This window comes from Perna viridis, chromosome 1, assembly GCF_037379345.1.
Source record: "Perna viridis isolate PV_CMFRI_1.1 ecotype Kerala chromosome 1, ASM3737934v1, whole genome shotgun sequence".
Taxonomy (NCBI): domain Eukaryota; kingdom Metazoa; phylum Mollusca; class Bivalvia; order Mytilida; family Mytilidae; genus Perna; species Perna viridis.
The window spans coordinates 20,963,073-20,989,188 of NC_142445.1; the positions used below are offsets into that span (position 1 = coordinate 20,963,073).

General features: G+C 33.4%; 2 protein-coding genes across 5 annotated transcripts; both read left to right on the plus strand.

Moving 5' to 3' along the window:
* Window positions 1-71: 71 nt before the first annotated feature.
* Window positions 72-3,999, plus strand: LOC148627727 (mitochondrial intermembrane space import and assembly protein 40-B-like). Its single transcript, XM_088577620.1, has 3 exons — window positions 72-213; window positions 1,025-1,114; window positions 3,424-3,999. Exons 1-3 carry the CDS (start codon window positions 174-176, stop codon window positions 3,699-3,701), a joined length of 408 nt encoding a protein of 135 aa, XP_088433746.1. The 5' UTR covers window positions 72-173; the 3' UTR covers window positions 3,702-3,999.
* LOC148627728 (growth hormone secretagogue receptor type 1-like) lies at window positions 3,565-16,742 on the plus strand. Of its 4 annotated transcripts, none has more exons than XM_088577511.1 (2): window positions 3,565-3,703; window positions 15,183-16,742. In XM_088577511.1, exons 1-2 carry the CDS (start codon window positions 3,698-3,700, stop codon window positions 16,539-16,541), a joined length of 1,365 nt encoding a protein of 454 aa, XP_088433637.1. In that variant the 5' UTR covers window positions 3,565-3,697; the 3' UTR covers window positions 16,542-16,742. The 4 variants fall into 4 exon arrangements, with proteins under 4 accessions (XP_088433637.1, XP_088433628.1, XP_088433656.1 ...); XM_088577502.1 differs by lacking the exon at window positions 3,565-3,703 and adding an exon at window positions 13,139-13,331; XM_088577530.1 differs by lacking the exon at window positions 3,565-3,703 and adding an exon at window positions 13,795-13,954.
* Window positions 16,743-26,116: the final 9,374 nt, after the last annotated feature.

A 26,116-nucleotide genomic window follows, 5' to 3' on the forward strand; every position in this document is an offset into this window, starting at 1 on the left:
TTAAAAATAAACCAGTCGAATGCGCGGACCTCGAAGAAAACAAGTCCACTCCGATCGGTTTAGCAAAATACCTTGCTCACTTCCGCTATAACTCTGACCTAATCTGAGGGTAACCTTCGAGAGACTCCGAAATTGAAGTTGAACTGGTTGCCGCTTTGGAGTGCAGGACAGTTATGTATAATTTTGTCAGCATGTCATACTGCAGACAAGAAGGTTACAAGAATTTACTTTCATATATAATGAAAATTAGCTTGGTGAAGCAATTGCAGTTTACACCAAAGTCCCCGGTTCTTAATTCTTCCTTCAAAACTCTATCATTCATATACCTTTTATAGATAATATAGAGAATCCACTAAATTACATGCATGTCAAGATCTAGGACGTTACAAAACATGCTGTTAAGTAACTTCAACTTCTTTCTTCGACTCGTAACAGATGTCTTTCAAAATACTTTACTTCATAAGATGTATGTCAAGAAGAATAGCTTTGAATAAAATTGCAATTCATACGTTTAAGAGCTGGAGATTTTTATATCACAAGCTAGAGACCTACATTGGCTACAAATAAACAAAAATAAGTTATTTATTATTGCCAGTTATAGGCACCCCTGAAGGCAGAACTGTATGTAAGACTAAAGGAGAAATTATAAATGTATTGTTTTTTAATGTAGATTTAGAAGACATGGATTGTGGATTTGATGGTCATTAATTAAGTTAACTAGCCACACATCAGCAGATCCAGGAAATTTTTATTTATTATTTACATCTCTGAAATCAGGATTGATAAAGAACAACATTTACATTTGAGGGAAAAGGGTTGATGTACAAGTAGCAGAACTTTAATGTGCAAATTGTGAGAGATACATGTAGCACTTTAATTTTATTTTAGTAGAGGTCATTATTTTACCTATATTCAAGTTCTATTATGTATTTTGGCTTCATACATTTTATTTTATAGTGTAAAATGTATGTAAGGGTAGCTGAAAAAAAATCTTGCTTTTATGTACGCTCAATTAACTTTGTAGGTAAAGACAGAATAGTCATCACCACAAGAGAAGAATTAAATAAGCCATGCAAAGCCAACATTGTTATAGATAAACCTCTAGAACAGCCAGGTTGGTTCCCAGTGTGAAAAAGTTCAAATTATTGATGGTCTGAGGTTTAGGATCTTCAATTTCTGACCTAGAACCTGTGACATTTCCTGTACTTTCAACTCATTTAATTGACACATTATTGTGGACTTTTGATTTTCATTGAGTGGACTATTGCTTTGAAACTTGGAAATGTCCAGGGCTTTCCTCCACCTTTCAGAATTAAAGACCTCACGGCCTTATCAATATTATTTTCCACCTTTGAAAGTTAATTTGAACCTCATCTTAACCTCAATAAAAAAAAGCATTGATAGAACAATCTGACCTTGATATTCATGTGTGTATTTGAAATAATCTTTAAAAGTATGATGGAGCTGAGTAATTGCCTTTAGAACATTGTATTTTAATCAGGTTTGTGGGATAGTCTGATTAGGCTAAATACAAAAAAATGTGTGGTCCTTGTCACCTCATAGAATAAAACAGGATCAGAAGGTAGGATTATTTATTTAATTATTTTTAATTAACTCCACAAGGTGTAGTTGTCATTTTCATCAATTATTGCCACTTTAACCTCAATATGAACTCAAAATCTGTTTTCATAACCTTATTCTTTCCTCTTGTTACCATGTTAATGGTATAGATAGTTATGTGCTTTAAAAAAAAATGGAATTGAATAGAAAATTATGGTTAGATGGTTTTTATTTTTTGTTTGTTTTTTATTCTGCCAAAAAATATCAGGGTCAGTCAGATGTCTGTAAACATACATATTTTGGGGTTTTTGATCCTGAAGGATCAAAATACCTCATGTCACAGGTCCATGGGGTTTTGGAACTTCCCTACTATTTCTGATTTCTACACAAACATATCGTTCAAATGTCATTCCTTTTATATCATTCAATACCTCTTTTATAAACCAGTAAATATGTTCCTGGCAATTATTTAGCTCCTTAGTATTCTATTATTTCTGCAAAAGAAAATTAAGATCAATTTATCTTCTAATCAACTGTAGATTTGAGGGAATCCTTTTTGCTATTGCGAGATATTTAGTTATAAAATTCATTTAGGGAATTTAGTTCTTGCAGTAATGTGTCAAGAAACATTTAATGTGTTAAGCATGCTCCATTCAACATACTCATCTTATCATTAATACAAGTATTCTATTATTAATAAACAGGAAGTGAAGAGTAGTGATTTTAACCAAGTAAAATTGGTGGGAAAATTAACTTTTGGACAGGTTTTAAAATTTTGGAAAAAGGTGAAATGGAACAAAATTTGGTAAATGTGTGTGAAGTTGGATAATGTTTAACTATTGATTGCAGTTTATGCTTCAAAATCAGAAGTAAATGATTGCCTTTCAGTTCAACGTATTAGGAAAAAACAGTTCTAAATAATATGGGAAAACAAATGTACGTTTAGTTTTATTTTACATCATGTAATCTTTGAAAGTTTTTTCATGCTACAATTTCTGTGAAATCAAAATTTGCTATTTTTTCCATTTTCAGTTGTTAAAGGTCATGACATAGGACAAAATACAATCAATTATGGAATATAATAAGTTTCACCTGCTACTAAATATTCTGAAAATATCGATTGGTCAGATGGATTTTTCTTGTCCACAGGACTGAATGTTCTGTAAATTTTTTTTGTTTTTGAGTATCATATTCACTGCATTTTTCACTAGAATCAAAAACCTCCAGTGCTAACATCGCTATTTTTTTTTTATTTGTTTGGCCTTATGACTTTCATAGACTTTGTTTTGTTGCAGGGTTTTATATTTATTTATTTTCATGGGCCTTTAATTTTCTTTTTGATGTAATGTATTGCTGTTAATTCTATCGTTTTGTTTTTACCATTGTGAAAATTGACAGGACTGGCTTTCATTCTCAATAATAAAAACTTTGGAATTTTTAACATTAATGGATATGTGATGTTTCTTAAAGCTACCACAATTACATTAATTTTTCATATTGAATTTGATTCACATAATAATATCTGAATTTACAGAGTAAGAAAATTGCAGGTTTACTTGACTTGGGATTACTTGATGCAGGGACTGGGTAGGAAACTCACTTGAATACAATTTTTCAATATATTTACTATATGGCTATATAAATTTTTGCTCAAATTAGCCAGCCCTGCCAAAAAATAGTCTTGGGCTGGTGGGCAGGATACTGTCTTTTACGCTGCTTGATGATAGATAATATTCTACACACCAGAGTTATAATTCTTAAATATAACCTATAGCATATAATAGTAATTTTTAATCATTAACAACAGAAGTAATTTTGATTTGATTGTTTGCGTGACTTTTTTTTATTTACAACATTTTCTAGGTGCAATATTGCCAGATGGAAAAATTAACTGGGATTGTCCATGTATAGCTAGAGACTTAACAGGACCTTGTGGTTATCAAATGAGACAAGCACTGTCATGTTTCTCTGAAAAAGCTGGAGTGGAGAGCTGCAGAGAAAAACATTTAGAGTTACAAGACTGTTTAAAAAGTCATGCTGGCCTCTATCCCTGGGTTAATGAGAAAAGTTCTGATGACAATGGTGAAGCTGCCAAAATGGCAGAAAATATGATACAAGAAGCTGAAGAAAAGTCATCATGAAGGTTTATTGAGTTATTTATTTTTTTTTTTTATTTTATATCTGTTTACATTAAAATTTCTCAATACTTTTATAATATTTCAAATTAGTTGTTCCTCAAATCCCTTCTGTACTTAACAATTAGTATTTACAACTTGTCATATTACCTGAAATCTATTTCAGATCTTCTATGAAACAATGCCAAGTGTTCTTTAAGAATTATATTGAGTCATTTCGTCCCATTTACATGTACCAGTTTGCCTCTGTATTTGAAACTGTACCTTTTCTAAAAAAAAATTAAAATTACTGCATATAACTGAATTCTTATAACATGGTTATTTGAATAAGAGTTGATTGTTATCATGCATGTACAGAAATCGTCCAGAGTTATTTCCCTTTGTACACTAACTTCCCATAGGCTTCTATAAATACTTCCATTTGCAGATATGGTTCAAAATATACAGAATGTTGTAATCTTACTTTTACCTATTTTCCACAGAAGTATTTAAAAAAAAATTTTGTCTGTGTGTGTACTATCATTTTGTGTTCATAAAATAGTCCATTTCTCTGATACATATTAATAATGTACACCCTGTACACTACCTGAAAAATTATAACCATTTGCAAAAATAAAGAAAAATACACATGAATCAAAGGGCAAAAAGAAAGCAAGCTATAAAGTGTATCCTCCATGTTCCTTACACCTGGTCAGAAATTACTAATACAAGACCTGATACCTTGTGTATTGTACCACATAAACCATGGTATCCTGGTTATGTCCTGTTACTGCTGTCATTCTGTATTAGCACAATAACAAGATATTCCTTTATATTGCAGTGACAAATGCAGAGGTTTGAAGCCCCCTTTGTAGCAAATTTTATTAATTTCATGCAAAATTGCAAAATTTATCAAAAAATTCTCTGGAACCCATGCAAAAACTCATTCATTTATTCATTGCCTTTATTTCCTCTTGAAGAGATGTAATGACATACACATTTACAAATAGATATCAGTAAAATGTAAATTATATAATAAGAATAATGTTACAATTCAACTTACATGGCTTCTAAATTTACAGTTTGTCTATATTACAATAAAAATTATTTCATGATAGGGATTAATTACTCATGGGTAGGGGTGGGGTTGATATTTTCTGCATTAGCAAATCTCAGGAGCCTATTATATTGTCCGATGCTTTACACCACATGAACGTGACATAGTCTCATAAAATTGAAGAAATCTATTTCATCAGAAGTATTAACCAATTTACCCAGAAATATTTCAAATAAGTCAGATTCATCACGGCTCGTACAGGTTGATCAACAAACACAACGGAAAATGTTCAATAATAAGGTCCCAAAAAGAGTCTTGTAATGGTTTGGTAGCAGGGCAGCTACAGCAGGCATGAACATATATGTCCAAAAATAATCTCTTGCACAGAATACATAAACCAACGGTTATATTTGGAGTATCAGTTAAGAGTTTTGTAACAAAATAATGTTTTTTATATCATACTGTGTTTCTGCTTGTTTCCAAAATGGTGCTAATTCGACGCTGTTGATGACATATCGAAACGGAAGAAAGTCTCCATCAACACTAGTGTGGGATTTCCAGTTAGCCTCTTGCACATGCCAAACTGAATTATTCACGATTGATTTCCATTTACGTTTAGTATGAAAATGGCCAGTAAATAAAAATTCCTTTAGGTACCCATGGAGCTCATAATAAAATAGAATTTCAAAAATGTCAGGAATGAAACGAAAATGAGTGGTTCCGTATCAACGAAAGAGAATTTGTAGTTTGTGTGTTTGTATTAGAATTGTAATGGACAGTTTGTTGTAAATTTGATATTTCATTAATTCGTTAAAACAAGGTATTATTTGAATTTGGAATTATTTTGAATTTAAGAAAATAAATGGGAAAAAATTATAAAACTTACCACTTCTTAGGGTGCTAATCATGCCATCATGACTAAGGAGGGGGGGGGGGGGGCGTTGACTATTGTTATCCTACTAACCCTACCCCTTAGACATGGTGGCATGACTAACCCCCTTTGTAAGGGTAAGTTTTACATATTTATTTTTGGCCATTTTCTTAATTCCAAAATAATTCCAAATTCAAACAATACCTTGTTTACAGTATATTATAATAGGTGTCTTATAGACAGTTTTAATATGGAGTTAAACATGAAGCTGATAAAACACATTCTAAATACTTATTCTTAATTTTCATTTTACAATACAAAATACATTTAGAATACTTTCTCAAAGTCTGCAACTTGTTCATTTCCATAAAGGACAAATGATATTTTTATAGTCATTTTTATACGATCGCTAAAATTGTAGGCATTATGTTATGATGCTGTCAGTGTTGTCCACGTTGTTGTTAACTTCTTCGTTTTCTGAGCTATAATTTTAGATGTAGTGAACCAAATGTCATGAAATTTTAATTTATTATTACTTGCTAGTAGAAGCTTGCTAATTAAAATGGGGTCACTGGCCCCTACCGTTCTGCAAAAAGGAGCCAAAAGGGGTAAAATAGGTGTTTATTTATAATTGATCTAGAAAGTTTATTTCCCTATCAATTTTGACAATGCTTTTTAAATATGTTTGTTTGAAAATTTTGTGAGAAGAATATTTATCAGATTTATTATAATATTTTGCATTTTCAGTCCATAAGGATGCACACCCTAAAAAACAACCATTTTTTCTGGTTGGATTTTGATTTTTTTTCTTCATTTTCTTTTGTTTATCAGAATTGGAATACTTCCCACTGTCTTTGAGTAACAAGGGGTCATTAGGCCAAAAACGTAATTTTTTGGAAGACTATTTCTTAAATTTTTCATCACATTTAAATGAATTTTTAGCTCACTTGACCAAAAGCCATATGAGTTATTGCCATCACTTGGCGTTAGTCGTCGTAGTTAACAATTTCTCAAAACCCTTCTCCTCTGACACTACTTGACCAATTGGAAATAAACTTGGTAAGAATGTTCCTTGGGGTACCCTGCAGAGAAATGATGAGGGGATTTTTGATCCGTCAAAAAACATGGCTGCTGTGACTAAAAATAGAACATAGGGGTCAGACAGTAGTTTTTCGCATATTATTTCTCCAAAACCGTTAGGTTTAGCCAAATTCTGTCATTCGCTGAAATGGTCCTTATTATAAGGCCTACATAAGACTTGAATGGATCAAAGTTGTCAGATGACTCCTTGTAAGAGTTATTGCCCTTGAAAGGTGATAAAAGATTTTTTTTTTTAGTTTTCAACCAGTGTCTTAAAAACTATGATAGAAAGAAAGAAACTTTCTATTGCTGAAATGATCCTTATGATAAGTCCTTCCAAAGTTTTCTTGAGTCAAAATTGTTGGACAACTTGTTAAATGCATTGCCGTTGAAAGACAAACTGTAACCAGTTGAGCGATTCAGGCTCCTTGGAGCCTCTTTTTGTTATCGCAACTCTATCAAATTAGTGAACAGAATTTCAGGAAACTTGATATGTAGTAAAGGAGCAATTTGTTAAACGCAAATAACAAGGAGAAGTTCCTTTGAAAAAACTTTCGAGAATATAACTGAAGCAACCACTGAACACAATTTCAAGAAGGACACAATATGTAGTTGTGCTTATGATCTCTTAAATTGTATAGGTTTTATGTCCCTTTGAACTTTGTTTCCAGAAGAATATGACAGAAGTATCTGCATGTTCATGACATCAAGACAAGAAACTTTGTATTTAGTAAGGGCACAATATGTATTGTGCATATTATTAGGAATTTTTATCCCTCCAAATTTGTAGGGTTTGTCCCATTTGAATTTAATATCCTGAAATGTGCTAAACGAAACACTCCTTCCATTCTAGTATAAGGTAACGAGATTGACTTTATTTTTAGAGATGTAGGCTCTTATTGGATTTTTCTCAATTTTCACTTTTACATTTTGGAGTTAAGGGGCATCTTTTCATTAAAAGGAGGGGTGTCATTTTTGGACTATTAACTCACAAGCTTTTCCACCAATATCATAAAGTTGTGGGAAATCGATTAATTTAAATGATGTTCCCTTCCAATCGTCATAAATTAACGACTTTACTGTTTTTAAGTTATTTTTGCCTTTATGTATAAAATGGAGGCGTTCCCAATTTTGAAAAATTGGTTTAAACTGCTTCCAGCTTTATGAATATTAGTTGAATTGTTTGTTTCAATTGGAGTAAGCTCTCTTTCTATTTTTAATAAATTAATAAATTTCGGATTATGCATTTTTATACTTTCGCAAGTAGGCGTCGTTCTTTGTTTTTCCGACGCAGTCTGTATAGTTCGGTTTTTTACCCTTTGACCTTAAGGATGCTCTTTTATGGAAACTATATTCATCTGATCTCATTTCTGTTTCCCGATTGGCCTAATACTGATAACTTAGTGGTGTTCAAAAAAACTAACGAAAATTTGAAATTGCGTTCGAAAAAAACTGTATCGAAAATTTGAAATTGCGTGTCGTTTGTTATTTTCTTGAAAGAAATGTAGAAACTTAGAAGTAAAATTTTACTGCGTTGGCTATCTTTTTTTTTAAAGATAGTACATGTTTCGTTTCCGTGCGGTATTTTAGTAGTCGGATGTCATAAAAAGCTGACTATTGTTACTTTTTGCTAAATACATTGTAGAGAGGGCTATTTGAAATGGGACCACTTGTCCCTACAGTTCTGAAAAGAGGTAAAATAGGCGTTTATTTAAGATTGATGTATGAGGCTCATTTCTTATTATCCCCCGCTGCAACGCGGAGCGAGGACATAGAAATGCTGGTGTCCGTCTGCGCGTCGGTCCGTCCGTGCGTCTGGAGCTTGTGGACGCAACTCTACAGAAACGGCTGAACGGAATTTGACAAAATTTTGTGGGATTGTTTGTCACCATATGAAGTTCACCGTACGTAACCGCTAATTTGATTTGACAATTTTTGTGGGAGCTATGGAACTTTGTTCATTTTTCATATTATTCGCAATAGGAACACCTTGTGGACACAACTCCTCAGAAACCACTGTATGGAATTTGACCAAATTTTGTAGTATTGTTTGTCACCATATGTAGTTGATCATACTTAACTGCTATTTTGATTCGACAATTTTTATGGAAGTTATGGGACTTTGTTCATTTTTCACACTATTCGCAATAGGAACACCTTGTGGACGCAACTCCTCAGAAACCACTGAATGGAATTTGATCAACTTTGTTGGATTGTTTATCACCATATGTAGTTGATCATACTTAACTGCTATTTTGATTCGACAATTTTTATGGGAGTTATTGGACTTTGTTCATTTTTCACATTGATCGCAATAGGAACACATTGTGGACGCAACTCCTCAGAAACCGCTTAACGGACTTTGATCAAATTTGTTGGATTGTTTGTCATCATATGTAGCTGATCATACTTAACCGCTATTTTGATTCGACAATTTTTATGGGAGTTATGGGACTTTTTTCATTTGTCACGTTATTTTTTTGCGAATTTTTTTTTTTTTTTTTTTTTGTATGAAGGATTCCTAACCTAACTTAATTTGATTCATTAAGATACATTAACCTTGAATCACCACAGGGACTTATGAAAGCACATAAGTTTTGAATCTGCTATTTATACAAGTGTCAAACATTTGTAATTCAACTCTTTCTACAGCGGCGGGGGATATATGGCTACGCGTAGCATTCTTGTTCAATTTTGATATTTAGAATGTTCTTAATTTAACTCTGTTTAACGAATATATAACAGATTGTACATAGCGTTTAGCATTTGCGAATGATAAGGGAACAAAGTTGGCCACGCACTAAAAATTAAATTTGTCATTCTATTCCAATTTTTTGTAATTGAATTCCTCAAGAAAATCCCGGCCTGGACTTTTAGATAAGATTTTGTAAAATCTCTTACCGTTTTTGAGTTACAAAAGGGCCAAGAATGTAATTTTTGAAAGATCGTTTAATTAAATAAAAATAATCTGGTTTAAATGGAATTTCTTTTTTCAAGTTGTTCCTCTTTACATGGACTTTTAGAAGTAACCCGAATCCGGCTAATTCACCCCATCTTCAGCCGTTTCAGAGAAAAAGGGTTTTATTTGGTCCATACACTTGCACACTATTTTATAAATAAAACCATAATTGAGTTCTGAGTGATTGAAACAAAATTGATTTTCTAAGGCAGCGTATGCGTCGTCAATGCACCATTCTAAGCATGTGTCCAGCATGAATCATGTGTCCTCATTGATTCCCAACGTACATTAATCCAATAGCCGCGGTCGTACCAAGCTGCTCTCAGCGAAGATTTTATTGAATTATGGGACTTTTCATAAACAATTGGGACAGTTTCCTGTTCTCAGATTATAACTCTAAAAAGCATCTATCGTTTGCACTGACATTATGAATTGTTTATTTCCTTTGATTTAGCCTTTCGATTTTTATTACAACACCCTCCAGAAGCAAATTTTGGGGGAATATAGAGCTTACATTATATGTTAGTCTGTACATGATTTTATTTCGAAGTTTTATTGTAAGTATTTGATTTATTCGATGTTTCTGGTCGAAATGTTTTCATGCATTTATTATAATCACAATAAAATTAAGAGCTGTATCAGGCAAGGTTGAATGTTATATTTACATATGCTGCATCTGTTTGGAGTTGCAGACTACGAAGCATTTTATTGACTTGGATAAGTATATATATCAAAATTCAACATCTGTTTTACTGTTTATACTTATACTGTTTGTACACCCAAGATTAAATAAGATTTGGCATAACCCAGTATGCTCATGCAGAATTTACTTTCCAAGAAGTGTTAAATGTGGTGTAGATCTGGATAAGAATGAACAATTTTTACACAACCGCCGATTCTTTTTTACCGTATAGGGGCTCTCTGACCAACTACCGATAATAGGTAAGGTATTGAGCATCCTGGTGTTGTTCAGAACATGCACAAGTTCCTTTGCAGCGATATATATATATATATATATATATATATATATATATATATATATATATAGTATAGAAAGGTCTGAAAAAATTCCCAACGATGTTAGAACTGTCAAATTAGGGATGCAAATTTTTTGTCGTTCCCTCCGCAAGACTCGAACTCGTACCGCTGTGATATCTATGGCAACACCGCCTGCACAAAGTCCAGCGCCATAGGCCACTCGGCCTGCTAGGTCTAGGGCGCTGGACTTTGTGCGGGCGGTGTTAAATTTGTTATTCCTTTAAGATTATGTGTCTGTTGGACGATTCCGAAGCCCGGTCACAATGTTTGTGCATGCATAAACATTCTCTACAACCAACATGCACTTCGCATTCTCTCTAACGTTACAAAGAAGATGTGTTCCCTTGTCAGAAATGCCTGAGGTAACAATTAACTGTATGTTGTCTAGTGCGCTTTGTAATAAGACTGTTCAGTTTTCAATAATTAAAAAAAAATGAGATTTTCATTAGTACAGCATACCTGAATAAACAACTGTACATTTTGTGTTCATGATATATACAATGTAGTTGAATGAAAATGCATCTCTGATTAGCATATTCATTGTGTAAGACACTCGTTGATAACCGATTTTGCATGCCTAACCCTTTTATTTTTTCCAGGTGATTATTTTCCGTAAAAGGCCATAGTTCTGTCATATTTCCCCCGTTTTTTCTTAATTAAAACATAGACCAATTAAGAAGAAGTAACAATTACCAGAGTCTCTACTCACTGGAGTACTATTGGTATAGATGTTTATTACCCACAAACTCGTTCATGATTTGTTTTACTCACCTTACATGTAATTTTTAAAATCGGTTATCATTTTAAGAGGATCATTGACTAGCATCACACGTATGTACGTTTGGTTTTCAGTCTTGCCTCACGTAGATTTGGGTTAAAAGTGCTTTGAGGTGCAAAAAATTATTAAATTGACATTGTATTAAATAATTATCTACACTTTTTTCAGTTTCACCGTCTTTTTTCAACGATAAACATTAGCTTGGTTCTTCTTTTTCATTGCTTCCAGTTTTGTTTCAGCACTCATTGACCTATTTACTATCTAACATATACGTCTTGCCTTTGCCTCAATTTTCCACCATAAATAAACGATTTTATAGTTTATCCAGCGACGACTATTTATATGTATGTACAATGTAACCGTGTAAGGACATGATGAAGACATGATTGAGACATCTACTTGTAACACTCTCGAATTCGTATTGCAACACATAAAAAATGTTCAAGTACCGAATCTAAATTTCATTTAGAGATGATATGATTTTAGGATATGCCTATGATGGACGGAGCTCAATGTGTGCCCCAAACTACATTGAAGCTGTACACATTATATTTTGGTTGACTTTCTGACTGTCACTATTATAGTTTCCAAATTCTTTGCAGTGAACTAACAGTTTAAACATACTTTTTATTCAAAAAATATATGTTATCCTGGAAAATAACAAGTACCAAAAACAGCCATGAAAAGTGTTGTGAATCTAGTATCATCTATAAACCTTTGTTGTATACGGCCTGTTAATCCTGGTTTACGGTGCACCGCCATATGTTGCTACGAGTCCATTCTTTGAGGAGACTGTGTTCCGGGGAAGCTTAATACATCTACACCGCCCACATTTTTCCAAATAAATATCAAAATTTCAAGTTGAAAATAAAACGTTTAGAATTGTTTCTATCCGGATCCGGAAATGTTACAGAATTGATAAGACACAGTCAGTTACGTAATATCGACAACCATGCACGCTTATGATTAGAGACGCGTTAACTCCATTTCTAGTATTCTTTTCAACCAAATATTTATCTTCTGTTAAGGTCCATGAATATTTCCAAAAGTTCATCCGAGAAGAAATCTATGCATAAACCGCTAGTTAATGAAACATCCCTTCCGTCGGTTTCTGATCTGAACGATAAGGTATTTTCTGAGGCGTTCATGTACTTCTAAAAGTAAAAATGTACGCTTTCATTCGCAACCAGAATATGTACATGTATATCATTGACGAGCCAAAGTTTTGTTCATTAAGGAATGTGCTAAATTAAATATTAACGCATGTCAAAAGTGGCAATGTTCAGGGGCGGATTAAATATAGGGGTGGTGTCAAACGAGACAAGAAAGTATTTGAGGTAGAATATGAAAAAAAAATAATAATTTCATGCAAAACGTTGTTTTCATTTTTTGGGTGTACTCTCAGCACGCTAATTTTCCTTGAATCTCAGGCTTGCCTACAAGCACACATTTTTAATAGTAGATATCGTGGACAAATAATAAAATCCATTTGCTTTCAAAAACACTTTCCAAACAATATTTTTCATGACTTTTCGAAATCATGTGTAGAGATACTTCATGATTTTGAAAGTAATGCCTTTATGTCGACGGCAATTACTTCCCTCTAAATAGAATTCAATGATATCGGCCTTAGTCATTTTAAATGTTTTAAGCATGGAAATCCTCATTAGCCATTGAAGCATTTCCGTAGAAAACATACAAAGATAGCTGTTTATTTGACCTCCGGATAAGAGGGTATTCGTGTATTTACAAACGCTTGTACGACCTGAAAAATATATAGTAAACATAACAGTGCATAATATCCGCTCTAGCGAGGAAAGAGGATAGATAGTTTTTACAAGAAATTAAAAAAAAACCATTTTACTATGATGGAGGTAAGGATCAAAGTTATGTTTAGTGGAGAGAAAAAAGACGTTATTATTTTTACTATGTGCTTTTGTATTTACTGGATATACATTTTAATTCATTTAATAGTTTTTTTTATTATTCTGCTAGATTATTTTGTTATGTACGATAACTATTTAGTTTAATATTTGTTATGATGTTATCCAAAACACTGAACACGGCAATGGACTGTTAAGGATTGTCATACCCCGTGCTTTTTGGATAAATAAAAGAGCTTTTATCGAATCACATCGATGTTACAAATATTATTCTAAACCCTATCATTTCGAATATTTCCGCTAAAATCCTCTTAATTTATTGCATAAGTCAATCTGCTTGAGGATATATACCATAACATGTTTGTATTTACCTTGTTTAATGTTTCAATTAAAAATTTAGACTTAAGAAAAATAATTGACACCCACGATAAGGAAAATTAACAATTAAAATTTTAAAGTTATACACAATTTCACGGAAATACCACAAGGTGGTGGTGATATTAAAGTGATTTGTGATGCGTTGTAGTTTCTTATTGAATTACAATTTCATTTGACTTAGGTGGATTTTATATTTACAATCATGATACATTTGAAACAGAAACAGTGAGTAAACTGTAAATATCTTTACATCTGTATTTTTTGCCTTTTCAATTCGCCCGACAAGATACTTAAAATTATTATTGACTTTTTTATATTTTGTTTTCAAGTATAAATTCCAGATTTTTTAAATTTTAAAATATACGCCGTCGGTCTTCATCTCTAAGCTTTCCCACAGATTGAAGAGCTTCCAGTTTTTGAGCAGTTTTAAAATTAATGTTATTAAATTAAGTAAATCCTTATTTTATACTTATTTTGTATCCTTAATTACTGGTGAATCATTTCACATATTGACAAAGAAGCCAAACATTTGTATACACCCCCTAAACGCCTTATTTGTAGCATTAGTTTAAGACTAATAATAAGTCTTTAATGTATTGTAAAATCATATTTGAAGTCGGTCAAATAGTTCAATTCTTTTTGTTTGTTTGGTTTTCGTTCATTTTGTTTTTTTCCCTGATTTCAAATATAGGTAATATTTAATTAACTAAATCTACACAATTCTTCATATTGAAAAAGGCTCCCTGTTTTCCATAATAATTATACACCACGCAACGAATCTGCAAGATAAAATGTGTTTGACCCATCCGTCGTCCGTCGCAACTTGTTGTCTCTATCTTTAGACAGGTTTCCTTTAAACTTATGTAAACTTTTAGTAACTATAAAACACAGAAACTGGTAAAAGGGGACCACTTTTTTGGGGAGGGGGACGTAGTAATAAAATACAGATTCAGGCTTGTCATATGGATAGGCCTCTTTTTTAAACGGATTTCACTCAAACTTTGGCGAATGGTTAGTACTAAAAAATCTTGGTTGGGATTATTTTTTTTTTCGAAATTGAAAGGGGTACATTTTTTAGAGGAGGATTAGATGAAAATTAATTATTTAGGCTTGTTGCCTCTATTCATTCAAACATTGCTGAATAGTAAGTAGCAATAAAAGCTTGGATAGGTTTGGTTTTTATAGCAATAGGTCAAAGGGGACCAACTTTTTTAGAGGGACATAGATTTAAAAATTACAATTAAGGCTTGTCGCTTGGATAACGCTTTCATTTTTTCACACATTTCTTTCAAACTCGTAGCAAAACAATTTTTCACATATTTCGGTTAAGGAAGAACACTAGGGACTGTGTTTTTTCTAAAGAGTGCAAATGTGTGCGCGTAGGGTATTGCGAGCTTGTCATCTAATGCTATTTAATTCTACTTCTTTTGATTGAAATTATTAGGTTGTTTCAATTATTTTTAGATGACATCATTGCCTTTTACGCTGCCTTACAAGCCATACGTCACAACATTTTCGACGTTCGATGCGACATTGGATGCGTCGTTCGTGTCTAACACTAGCAGCACGCCGAATTGCTTCAGTGAAGAATGGATTTATCCACAACTAGAGAAACTAAGTCGAAGAAAAGCTACATTGTATCTTCCTGTTACAATTTTTCTTTGTATTCTGATGACAATGGGGTGTTTTGGAAATGCGTTGGTCTTGTATATTTACGGCTTCCGGTCTAAAAAGAGATCGTCAAATTATTTCATAATTTCAATGGCGGTGTTTGACTTCATTGCAAGCGTTGTAGTGATGCCGATTGACCTGTATGATCTAATGTACCATTACTCCTTCTATTCTGTAGTAGCCTGTAAAATTTTTAGAACTGTTGAAAGTGGTACCACTTACGCATCCGCTATTATATTGATGCAAATAGCTTTTGATCGCTATTTCAAGATTTGTAAACCTTTGCGATTCGGGAACACTTCTAGAACAAAATGTATGTCAATATCTGCTGCTGTATTGGGGTTAGTTTTGTCCAGTCCTGGAACTGTCTTGTTTGGTATACGAAGGGAACATATCATGGGAAATTTGTGCGGATATGACTGTTCAGTAGATGAGAGATTCAAAGGATCAACCTTTCAAAAGGTGTTCTACATAATACTCGGGCTTGTGTTTTTGTTGACACTTACTTTATTATCTACATTATACTTCATGATCTGGCTTGCCATCAGAAGAAGAAAGGGTATTGTTATTGGGGACAATCCACGAGCAAGCATGGCAAATGGTTCAGGAAGGAAAAGAATCTTGTCGAGCGTCAGCGACGATGATTCATCGTCGGTTGTACATAATCATAGGCAATTCCGGAGAACAGTTTCCAATTTGTCTACGAGGTCAAAACTTTCAAATATTTCCGAAAGGTTGTCAAACATAAGAGTGTCTAAGACTACCAAGATTTTTATTGCCGTTACTATAGCATTTATATTAAGCTATCTTCCCTCTGTCGGCGTCATGATATGTAGGTCAGTCAACAAGAGCATAGAAAACGACTCATCAAGTGCGGTACAAGTGTTTTTAAAATTATTTTCAAGATGTCATTACATCAACAATGCTGTAAATCCTATAATTTATAGCTTTTTGAACAAACATTTTCGAATCGAAGTGTCGAAGTTGACAAAAAGCATCGGTTTCTGTTGCAAGCATCGCCTGCGGCCACGGTCTTGGTCAATTTCATCGGCGTCCTCCAAGAAGGGGCGTACGTCAAGGTCCAATTCCTACAAGAGTGAACGCACACATGAATGTGAAATGGAACACTTGAAAGTGTCAATGACCTCTTAAGGTGACATTACAACTTACTCTGTATATTTAGATAAATATTGGTTGCTTCTAAATTTAAAAAAAAGCTCTTCCTTGTAGAACCATCCGGTTTATGATACGACGCATAGCCGCTTTGCTGAACACGCGCTTGACTTGTCTGATATTGCACTTTTTTATGTTTATACTTGTTCATGTACGGTCATTTAAATGTTCTAAATGTTAGTATTTTTTTTTCTTTTAACGCCTATTCTCAATATTTTGGTACTTGCATTTCCCGAGTTATGATATAAAATAATCTTTATTTTCAGTTGAACAGTACGATAGTATCAGCTCGTCAAGATCATTTATGGTCACTTGGAGACTGCGTCGTTGTCAGTCGTCTTTCCTTAGAATAAATGTAAATACATTTTTACCTTCCAAACTCTTTAGCCGGATTATTTAGTTGAACATCTTTAGGAATATCTAGTTAAATATAAATTAAGTTGGTACAGCAATAATTGTCAAAATTGGTAATGTAGAATTGCATGTTGGTTGAAACTATTAATTATTCGCGTTTTGACTGAAGCTGTACTAACTTTGATTTTGCTATTTTTTCCAAGCCAAAATAACGTAACCCATATTTTGTTGAAGGTTCCATTTAGAAACTTCGTATTAAAACATATTCATGCCTTAGCGGTCTTATATTTAAAAAAATTCCTTGTTTTACTGCAAGTTTATAGCAAAAAGTGCGTTTGGTATCGTTCTCATACGCAGAAAGTGCATGATTATGATACAGTTCTTACATGCAGAAAGTGCGCATTATATTGTTCTTAGTTAGGGTTAACTGAATAATAGTTTTCGCAAATGGAAGTTAAATCGGCTTCCTGATTAATGCAGATACCGGAAAATAACATTGTTTATTGTTGATTATTGATGAAATAATTGGAAATGGTTACATGCAAGTTCGAATTTCATTCTTCGAATACTGTATTGTTTTGGCTGGAATTACCTTATTTATGACATTTTAACAGGAAATTATTTACATTTAGGTTCGAATTAAACACCGAATATTTTAAAACTTTGGCATACAGGAATCGCATTGTTCTGTAAATCGAAATTGAATTTTACTGGCTTTATGGTGAAAGTCTTATGATAGCGCTATAAATGAAATCAGCCCCGATATGATGCGCTTAAAACAGGTACATGTATATCGAATCTGAAATAACCAAAGGGGGTCGTGTGCTACAAGTTTATGCCGTTTTTTAATAGTTTAGTAAACTTGATAAGAGCTCAGTTTTTTTAAGTGGAGGTAATTTTGAAGATTTACAAAAATGATAATGTTTACTATAAGAATAAACAAACCTACGTATATAGATGAGTCGTGAAAAAAAGAGGTGTTGAATCTTTGGATTACATATGTACACAGTAGTACTCTAGCGAACTTAGAGCTTTTATGATTATTATGATGTTTTTGAATATGTTACCTCAAATGCATAATTTGGATCCTTCCACATTAACCGCACACCCTCCCTCAGTGTTTTCAAAAATGTACATTGTTCAGAATGTGGAATTGAAGTTGTTGATGAATGATGTACCCTGTGACGGACTGATCGATATGAGATCGAAGGTACACAATGGTCCGAACGAGTGTTTTATATTATGACTTAAGACGGCGAATTTAACTCATTGTATTTGGTATTTTTTTGTTTTTGTTTTTGGTTTTGTTTTTTTGTTTTTGTTTTTTTTTTGTTTGGTTTTTTTTTGTCTTTTTCTGTAGGGACGTTAAATTTTCTGGCTTTTATCAAGATTTCAGCGAAAGCAAATACTTTCCGAATTCGGGGCTGCGTGATGTGTTTAAAAGTGTTTTTCCTGTTTATATACACGATTTTACTGATAAAATGATAAATTTTAGTGAGATTATACTTGTGCATCATTCGGCTTATCATGCAAGTTTTGTGCAGTTAAAAAGTATTCCGGTACAAAGGTCTCCATAACTTATACCACCGGGGCGGTATACGGTTGTTGAATCAAGTGCTTCCTATCTTGTGTGTCAATATTAGACATCCGATTACATTTGTAAAGAAAACACAACTGAACAATATATATTTGCGTCCCTATTTTGAACTTATGTGAGCCTTCGTATTTAGTTCTCTACGCCTATATTGTTGTGTGTACACGTTTTTTTTAAATCATGCTGTAGTTGATAAGAATTGGTTGTCATGGAATTTCTAGGGGTCTGCACGAATTACAGTTTTCTGAAACTATCACTTCATAAAACTTGAATACATGGGACAGTATCCCTTTTATCTATAAGTATTTAAACAATGCATATTTTGTTTGATCATAGACATTTTTCAAGACCAGCTACAAATAGATGAAATTTTTGTCACGAACTTGTTCCATCTGTGTTCGATTTGTGCCAGTTATTATGATTATTATTATAGAGATAGCGGTAATCTTTATTGAATGTTCCCAGTGTATGGAATGGGTTCCTCGTTCTCGTATTATCTTTGAGAGCTTCGATAATTATGATAATAAGTCTATTATTTTACACAAAGTTCTTATATTAACAGTAATCATTGAACTAGCAAGTTTAACCACCTACTCTTTGATCCCCCCCCCCAAGTTCTTAAACGCATACAATACCATGACAAATATTTTAACAAATATATATGGGTAGAACAAAGCATCATTGAGACCATTAAGTGGCGATTAACGTCCGCCTACCCATGAAAACTTAATGACATAATTGACCACGGGTAATGGAAATTTCAGTTTTATGTCCGTTTTTCTACAAGGCAAGTTAATAGGTTTATACTACAGAAATGACTTTCAAATACTTTAAACCCGATCGTCCTCTGATTTAAATGAATATTCCAAACACTTTTACGCCAATTGTACCCATAATGACCTAGACCACTTAACAACTAACGACAGAAGATGCTTACTCAACCAAAAATTATGTTATTCAGTTGTGTGAATGGGACAATGGTTTGGTCGGAAATGCTTGTTTACGACAAACCATACTTGCGGTATACTTTTGACCCAGTGTTCACTATAGACTTTATTTTTCTCACAGGCTATTAGTTTTGTTCGAAACTGTACCAAATTGTTTTTAAACTATGGTACAAAGGTCAAATACCGTACAAGCTCATCTACTCTTTTAGTTGTAGTAATAGTATGAAAATTCACAGATGAAAGGTTAAGCACGAAACAACCACCACTCAAATGTTGTAACTTGACCGCGGTAACACAATGTTTTTTTTCTAGATCAAAACAAACATGAAACGATATACAATATATATATGTGTAAGTAAACGTCAGTTAGCCGCACTATCACGGAAGAGGGTTCGATGTCCGGAAGAATTGATTTCACTATGGTTCGATCATTTTTAGCTCACCTAGCATTAAACGGAATGTGGGCCTTTGGCATCACTTTGCACCCGTCGCCGTCTTTATTGTCTTTCGCCTGTCATTAACTTTTCTTAAAACCTCTCCTCCGAAACCACTGAACAGAATTTGATGACACTTTGTGACAATCCTCCTTGGCATGTCTACTCCCAAAAATTATATCCGTTATGGTTTATCGCCCAAAAAAAGCATGTCCGCTGTTAGTAAAAATAGAACATATTTTGTTTATATCTCAAAAAACAGAACAAAAAGAAGAAATCTGAGACAAATTAGGCTCTTTTGCTAGAAGAGATCTATCGTCTCTGAAGTTTCCAAAATAATCGATTGATCGATTTTGGAATTATTACCTTTTTTATGCTGATTTTACATTGTTGGTGCAGTTTTTGTTTTGGTTATTTACTTGAAAAATAAAACAGTTAGCTTCACAATATAACTGTATTATCTATATAAAGACAATATCCATCAATGGTGCAAATTTCAGAAAATTCTTGGAATTATGGCCCCTGAAGGTGTCATTTTGAAGATTTTTAGATTTTTTTTTTTAGAAAACATTAGCAGATGGTTGATTAATGTAAATTAATAAAATGTTCATTCTTATACGACGTGCTTCAAAGCTTTCTAGACCATAGCTTTGGTAAAAAGTGATAAACACATGACCAGCATTTCGTGGAACACATAGGCTGCGTCTATTCACTAATATGAAAAAAACTAGTCATATTAGAATCGAAATAAATCACACAAACTCTATTGTATCATTGTTTTACTACGGGCCGGCCATTTATGTTGTTATTTAATCCCTCGCTGTCCTTTGGGGTAAAACATTGCGACATAAAAGACCCGCCCGTGGTAAAACAATGATAAAATGGAGTTTCTGTGATTTATTTCTTAAAAGTGATTCAATATCTTATCTTTTTGGTGTAAATTTCAGAAAAATCTGTTGACCCTTCTTGGAATTGTGGCCCAGAAAGTGTAATTTTTTACCATTTTCCCAGTTTTTGCATTTAGTTAACAAAACAATAGCATATTGGTGATTAATGTAAATTGTAAAATATAAAGTTTGTAAAGACATATGGTCCGGGCACATTTGGAATTATCTGTTGATTGCATTTTTAATTGTTTTCACTTTTAGCCTGTTGTTCAGTTAACACAAGTAGAATGCTGAATAATGCTAATAGCAAAAATGTCATGACTAATATCATCTGTGCAAATTTGGTCAAAGGTGTTTGGCCAATTTTCGTTTTTGCATGAACTTTTAAAGCTGTTAAAGCAGATTAGCGATTCAGGTTCTTGAGAGCCTCTTGTTTAAAGCAAATTTTTCAAGAACTGAACAGTACGAAAAAACAGACGTATTGAAATGTAAACATTTACAAATAAAAGAGTTACTCTATTGTCCCCGTTACATAAATGCAAGTAGTAAAGAGACGAATTGGATGTTCCTCTTTTGTCACTCTTTTCCCTTATTGAAATGTCTTTTCTTATAAGAAAGTATTAGAGTTGTGAGTTTCCAGTTGAATATTTCTGCAGTGTCTGCGTAACAATCATTAATTAATTAAGTTTTATTTATTTTTTATTTTGTTGTCACAATGCAGTTATCAGTTAATTTGAAAAGTCAAAATATGATTTTCTCTCATAAAACATATATATATATGCAAATAATAGTATTATATTGTTTTTTTTTTTGTTTATTTCCCGCAACTGTGATTCATTTGAATAATAATTCCGTGACAGTAATTCAAATTATATCCAATGACCTCCGTTTTTTTTTTTTTTTTTTTTTGGAAAAACTTGAAATGTTTTTATCTGGTGAGAAATGTTAACAAAATGTTTATGTATCAATAAAACGCTTGCTTTAAAAAATATGCGTTTTCAAAAAATCATTTGTGTTGTGATTGAGCACACAGACCCCCAAAGAGGTTATGTTACTGGTTGTTCCTGTAAAATTCGGCTGTCGGGTAACCATGGTGACGTTACGGGGTTTTCACTCTATACATGATATACATCTTGAAACAAACATGGAGGTTTTGTTTCAATGCATATGTAAATGATCCAGAAAAAATAATCTAATGTTTCAAAGTAAGAGATGCACACTTTAAATCAACGCTGTGCAAAGTTTGAATTCCATTCATTTAAACTTTTTTGAGTTATTGATTGCACAAAGTAGCTACCCTCTAAGCGTTACATACGAGCGGCTACTAGACCTGCCGTCACCGTTGGTAATGCAGGTAAAAATCTTTTTATCCAAACTTGTTTCATATTACTTTTTAATATCATTAAACTACGAAACAACAAAACATATCTACAATATTGACCTCATTGTCGTAACTTCCGGAATTGTATGTCTCAACTTGGCACTTACATACAGTATTACGTTGTGAATTGTTTTGAAAGGAAGTACAATTGACAAGCTTCCTGTCAGTGCCTATTATGTGGCAATATAAGTTTAGGTTAAACGAGAACGCGATTTCACTATTATGTTTTGTCATACTAAAGATTTCTTTTATCAAATTTCTTAAACTTTGGGAGACGAATTTTCGATTTTCAAAGACAATTGAAATGCTTTTCTACACATGCATTTTGCAGGAGCTTGTGGACCCCCTCTTTTCACAGACTTAATCACTGGGATTGACTACAGCAACGGTTTTAGTCGTTTCAGCGTTGCTTCATTTACTTCTCGATAAATGTCAAAACGATTTGGGTTTGAAGGGATCGCCTGAAAAGAACTAAAAAGAAAAGTTTTTAGGACTAATATGTTGTCAAATAAAGTACCATAAAAATCTCTGTATGCTGCGTTGTCGATTTCATCAGAGTTTGAAATAACCCAGAGAAAACATTATTACTCGATGTGTTACCCAAGTGGGTAAGTATCACAGGACCAGCTTAAATATTTAAACACAGTTTGTCTTTGAATTACATATAAAGGACGATGAAAGATGTTGTGGTCAACATCGTCAAGGTTCCAAAGTTAAACGATACTTTGCAATTCATGACATATATATCATACTCTATATATTTAGCATATTTTCAAAAGAAAAACTTGTGAGCGTGCCTAAGTACTACGTTAATTCAGTACGTCCTTGTTTTAAGGAGACAGACTTTGTATAAGCTCTGCTTGTTTCCGAATCCTTGCCATATAATTATTGTATTGATTGTATAATTATTGTAATTGTATTTACATTACTGAAGAAAATTTGTTTAAACTACAATAATTCATAACACTTTGACCTTACATTAACTACTTCGACTTGCAGCAAATGATTATTGCATTCGAAAACAAATGATTGTCTTTGTTTCTCTAGGAACTGTGGCAATTAAACCATTTTTATGCACTTCGTGTGAATCCGATACATCCGATGTTGTTAAACACTTGATTCTCAGCTGTTACGAACTTCTAGAGTCTCGAAACAAACCTGTTTTACCACATTGTGGACATTCTATCCGTTCAGGAGTGTTATTCTTTGAACAAAATGATGACGACATTCTGGTCGCTCTACTTGGCGGAGTAATAAATTTCATTGACTCGATCGAGTCGTTGTCATGGCGATGCCTGATGTACTGCCCAGCAGAACATACAATGTATTTATTCCATGCATAGTGCTGTCGCATAACAGGTATAATTTTAGGTAGTTACACTTGTGAAATGAATGTAAACATGACTTTGTAATTTCGATCTAAACTTTACTGTGTGTATACATACGCGTTATGATTTGATATGTTTATTGTATTATAATAATGTTCTGTTTATATAAAATGATCTTCAGCGATGGAAGAAATAAAAGAATATCACTCAATTAATTTATCAATCTCAGTGGGGTTGTCAGTATATCTAGTTTTCTAGACCCGTATGAAAACTGTTTTGGTACAATGGTTCGATCCTTATTCCTAGTAAAACTGACTTAAATTTGGATACTGAATCTATCTTTCTAATTGAAATGTCGAGATTGTTCCAATCCTTAATAGTGGCTGGAAGAAAAGAATCCCTTGTAATAGACAATCTACAGTATGGCATTAAAATGTCCTCTCCGTTTTGCAATTAATAGTTGGAAATAGATTGTACCTTAGGTGGAACATGATTACATAAATATTCAGGAACATGCATTTGTTCGATGTTATAGAGCATTTGTAATATTCTACGTTTTCGGCGTTCTTCTAGTGGCCCCCAATTTACTTCTTTACAAATGTTGTAAATTTTTGTAAACACCTGTAACCCAGTTACAATTCTTGCCGCCTCCGTTTGGGTTTGCTCTAGTTTTCCAATGAGTGAAGCATTACTTAACAGTTGTCCCATACTTCTTGGACATATTCTTATAATGGTCGGACATAAGATAAATATAGTTTTTCCAAGATGTTACGATTCAGTTTATATTTCAATTTTTGTAGTATATTAAGGTGCTTTTTTGCACAAGTCATTATATTTTCAATATACAGTCTCGGGTCAAAAGTATTTCTGCAATATGGCCGACGTCATTCAACGTCATTTACTTTATACCACTAAATAAATCAATAAAAGGGCATTTTAAAGACAAAATAAATGAGATACTAACTTTAATATTTTGTTATTGCACCATTGGCTCTCAATACACGACGAATTCTAGTTGGAATAGAATTATATAATGTCCTTATATAGACTGGTTCAATGTCCATCCACACACGTTTAGACTCCCTGATCAAGTCCTCCTTCGTTTTGATCCTGTTCACCACCTTCTGTAACCGGATTTTAATGTACCTCCAAACATTCTCAATAATGTTGATATCTGGGCTTTGCGCAGGCCACACCATTCCTTCGATATCATTGTCTGCCTTCCATCGAATCGTGTGAAAAGTTGGGGGGGGGTAGCATTGTCATCTTGGAAGATCCACCTCCCTGTCGGAAAAGTTTTAGCCACAACTGGCCAAAGATGTTCATCCAGAATGTCTGTATATTTCTGTGAATTAATTGTCCCATTCACTGGTACAAAAGTTCCAACACCGTCAAATGTTACACATCCCCAAAACATAACACTCACAACGGGACCGGCTGTGTCGTCACCCTTCTCTCCAAGGCAAGAATTAAACCACTTTTCATCGTCTCTCCGCCAAATATGAACTTTACTATGCTTTCCTATACATATTTGAGTCTCATCAGAGAAAATTATATTCTTCCAGTAATTGTTCACAGTCATATGAAGCTTTGATCGATACCAAGCCCTCCTTTTGAACCTGTTTCCATCACTGATCACAATTTCCTTCTTCACAACTCGTTTTTTGAATCCATAAAACTTAAGCCTCCTCTTAACAGTTGATTCACTTATCTTAACTGGTGTTCTCTCATTCAAAAGGTTAGTAACATCCTTTAAGTTCTTTCTACGCTCCGTTTTCACAATCCGTAGCAACTGCCTGTCCGTCCTGGCGTCACATTTTCTGGGTCGACCACTTCGTGTCCTGTTTTCTTCATTTTCACGGATCCGATAACGTTTTAAAAACTTTTGAACTGTAGAGGGATTCAAACCCAACATCTGAGCGATTTTTCGTCCACTATGTCCATCTTCATCTAATTTTACAATGCATTTTTTTGTATCAACACTCATCTCTTTTCCTCTCGGTGCCATTTTTTAGCAGACGACAAGTAAACAAAAGAGAGACAACTCTATGCATCCCTTCGATTTCCGGAAAATACTCTATAAATAGACCTTTTAAAAAACCATGGACCACTTTGCATCACTTGTAAATGTAGTATGTTACGCTAAATTCCTATATTGTTGTCAAAATTGTCGACACTATCTGATAATAACAAGCGATAAGTCAGCGTCGCGAATGAATCTTTTTAATTTTGCGGGGTTCTGTTTTAGTGAAATTACCTCTACAATGGTTCTTCAATGGCATTTATCTATGTCCATACGACCACTTGTAAATCATATTCAATTTAGGAAACTTAATCCACATTTGGAAATTCAGATTTACTTTTTTATATTTTAATACGTATTTACGTTGATCACAATAAAGTATTGTTATAAGTCAATACATTCATAAATACGTTCATCCCTTCAGCACCTGCGAATGGAGTGTTCATATCACAACTCATACGTTATGCCAGAGCTTGCCGAAACTACGCAGACTTTTTGTATCGCGCTAAAACTCTAACAAATAGGCTTCTGGAACAGGGTTATGTTGCTACAAGATTGAAGTCATCACTACAGAAGTTTTATGGTCGTCATAATGAACTCGTGGAT

Coding starts and splice junctions, on each gene's coding strand:
- LOC148627727 (XM_088577620.1), top strand. CDS start 174: ATGTATAATTTTGTCAGCATGTCATACTGCAGACAAGAAG. Junction 214..1,024: donor GTCATACTGCAGACAAGAAG/GTTACAAGAATT, acceptor TTAACTTTGTAG/GTAAAGACAGAATAGTCATC. Junction 1,115..3,423: donor TAAACCTCTAGAACAGCCAG/GTTGGTTCCCAG, acceptor AACATTTTCTAG/GTGCAATATTGCCAGATGGA.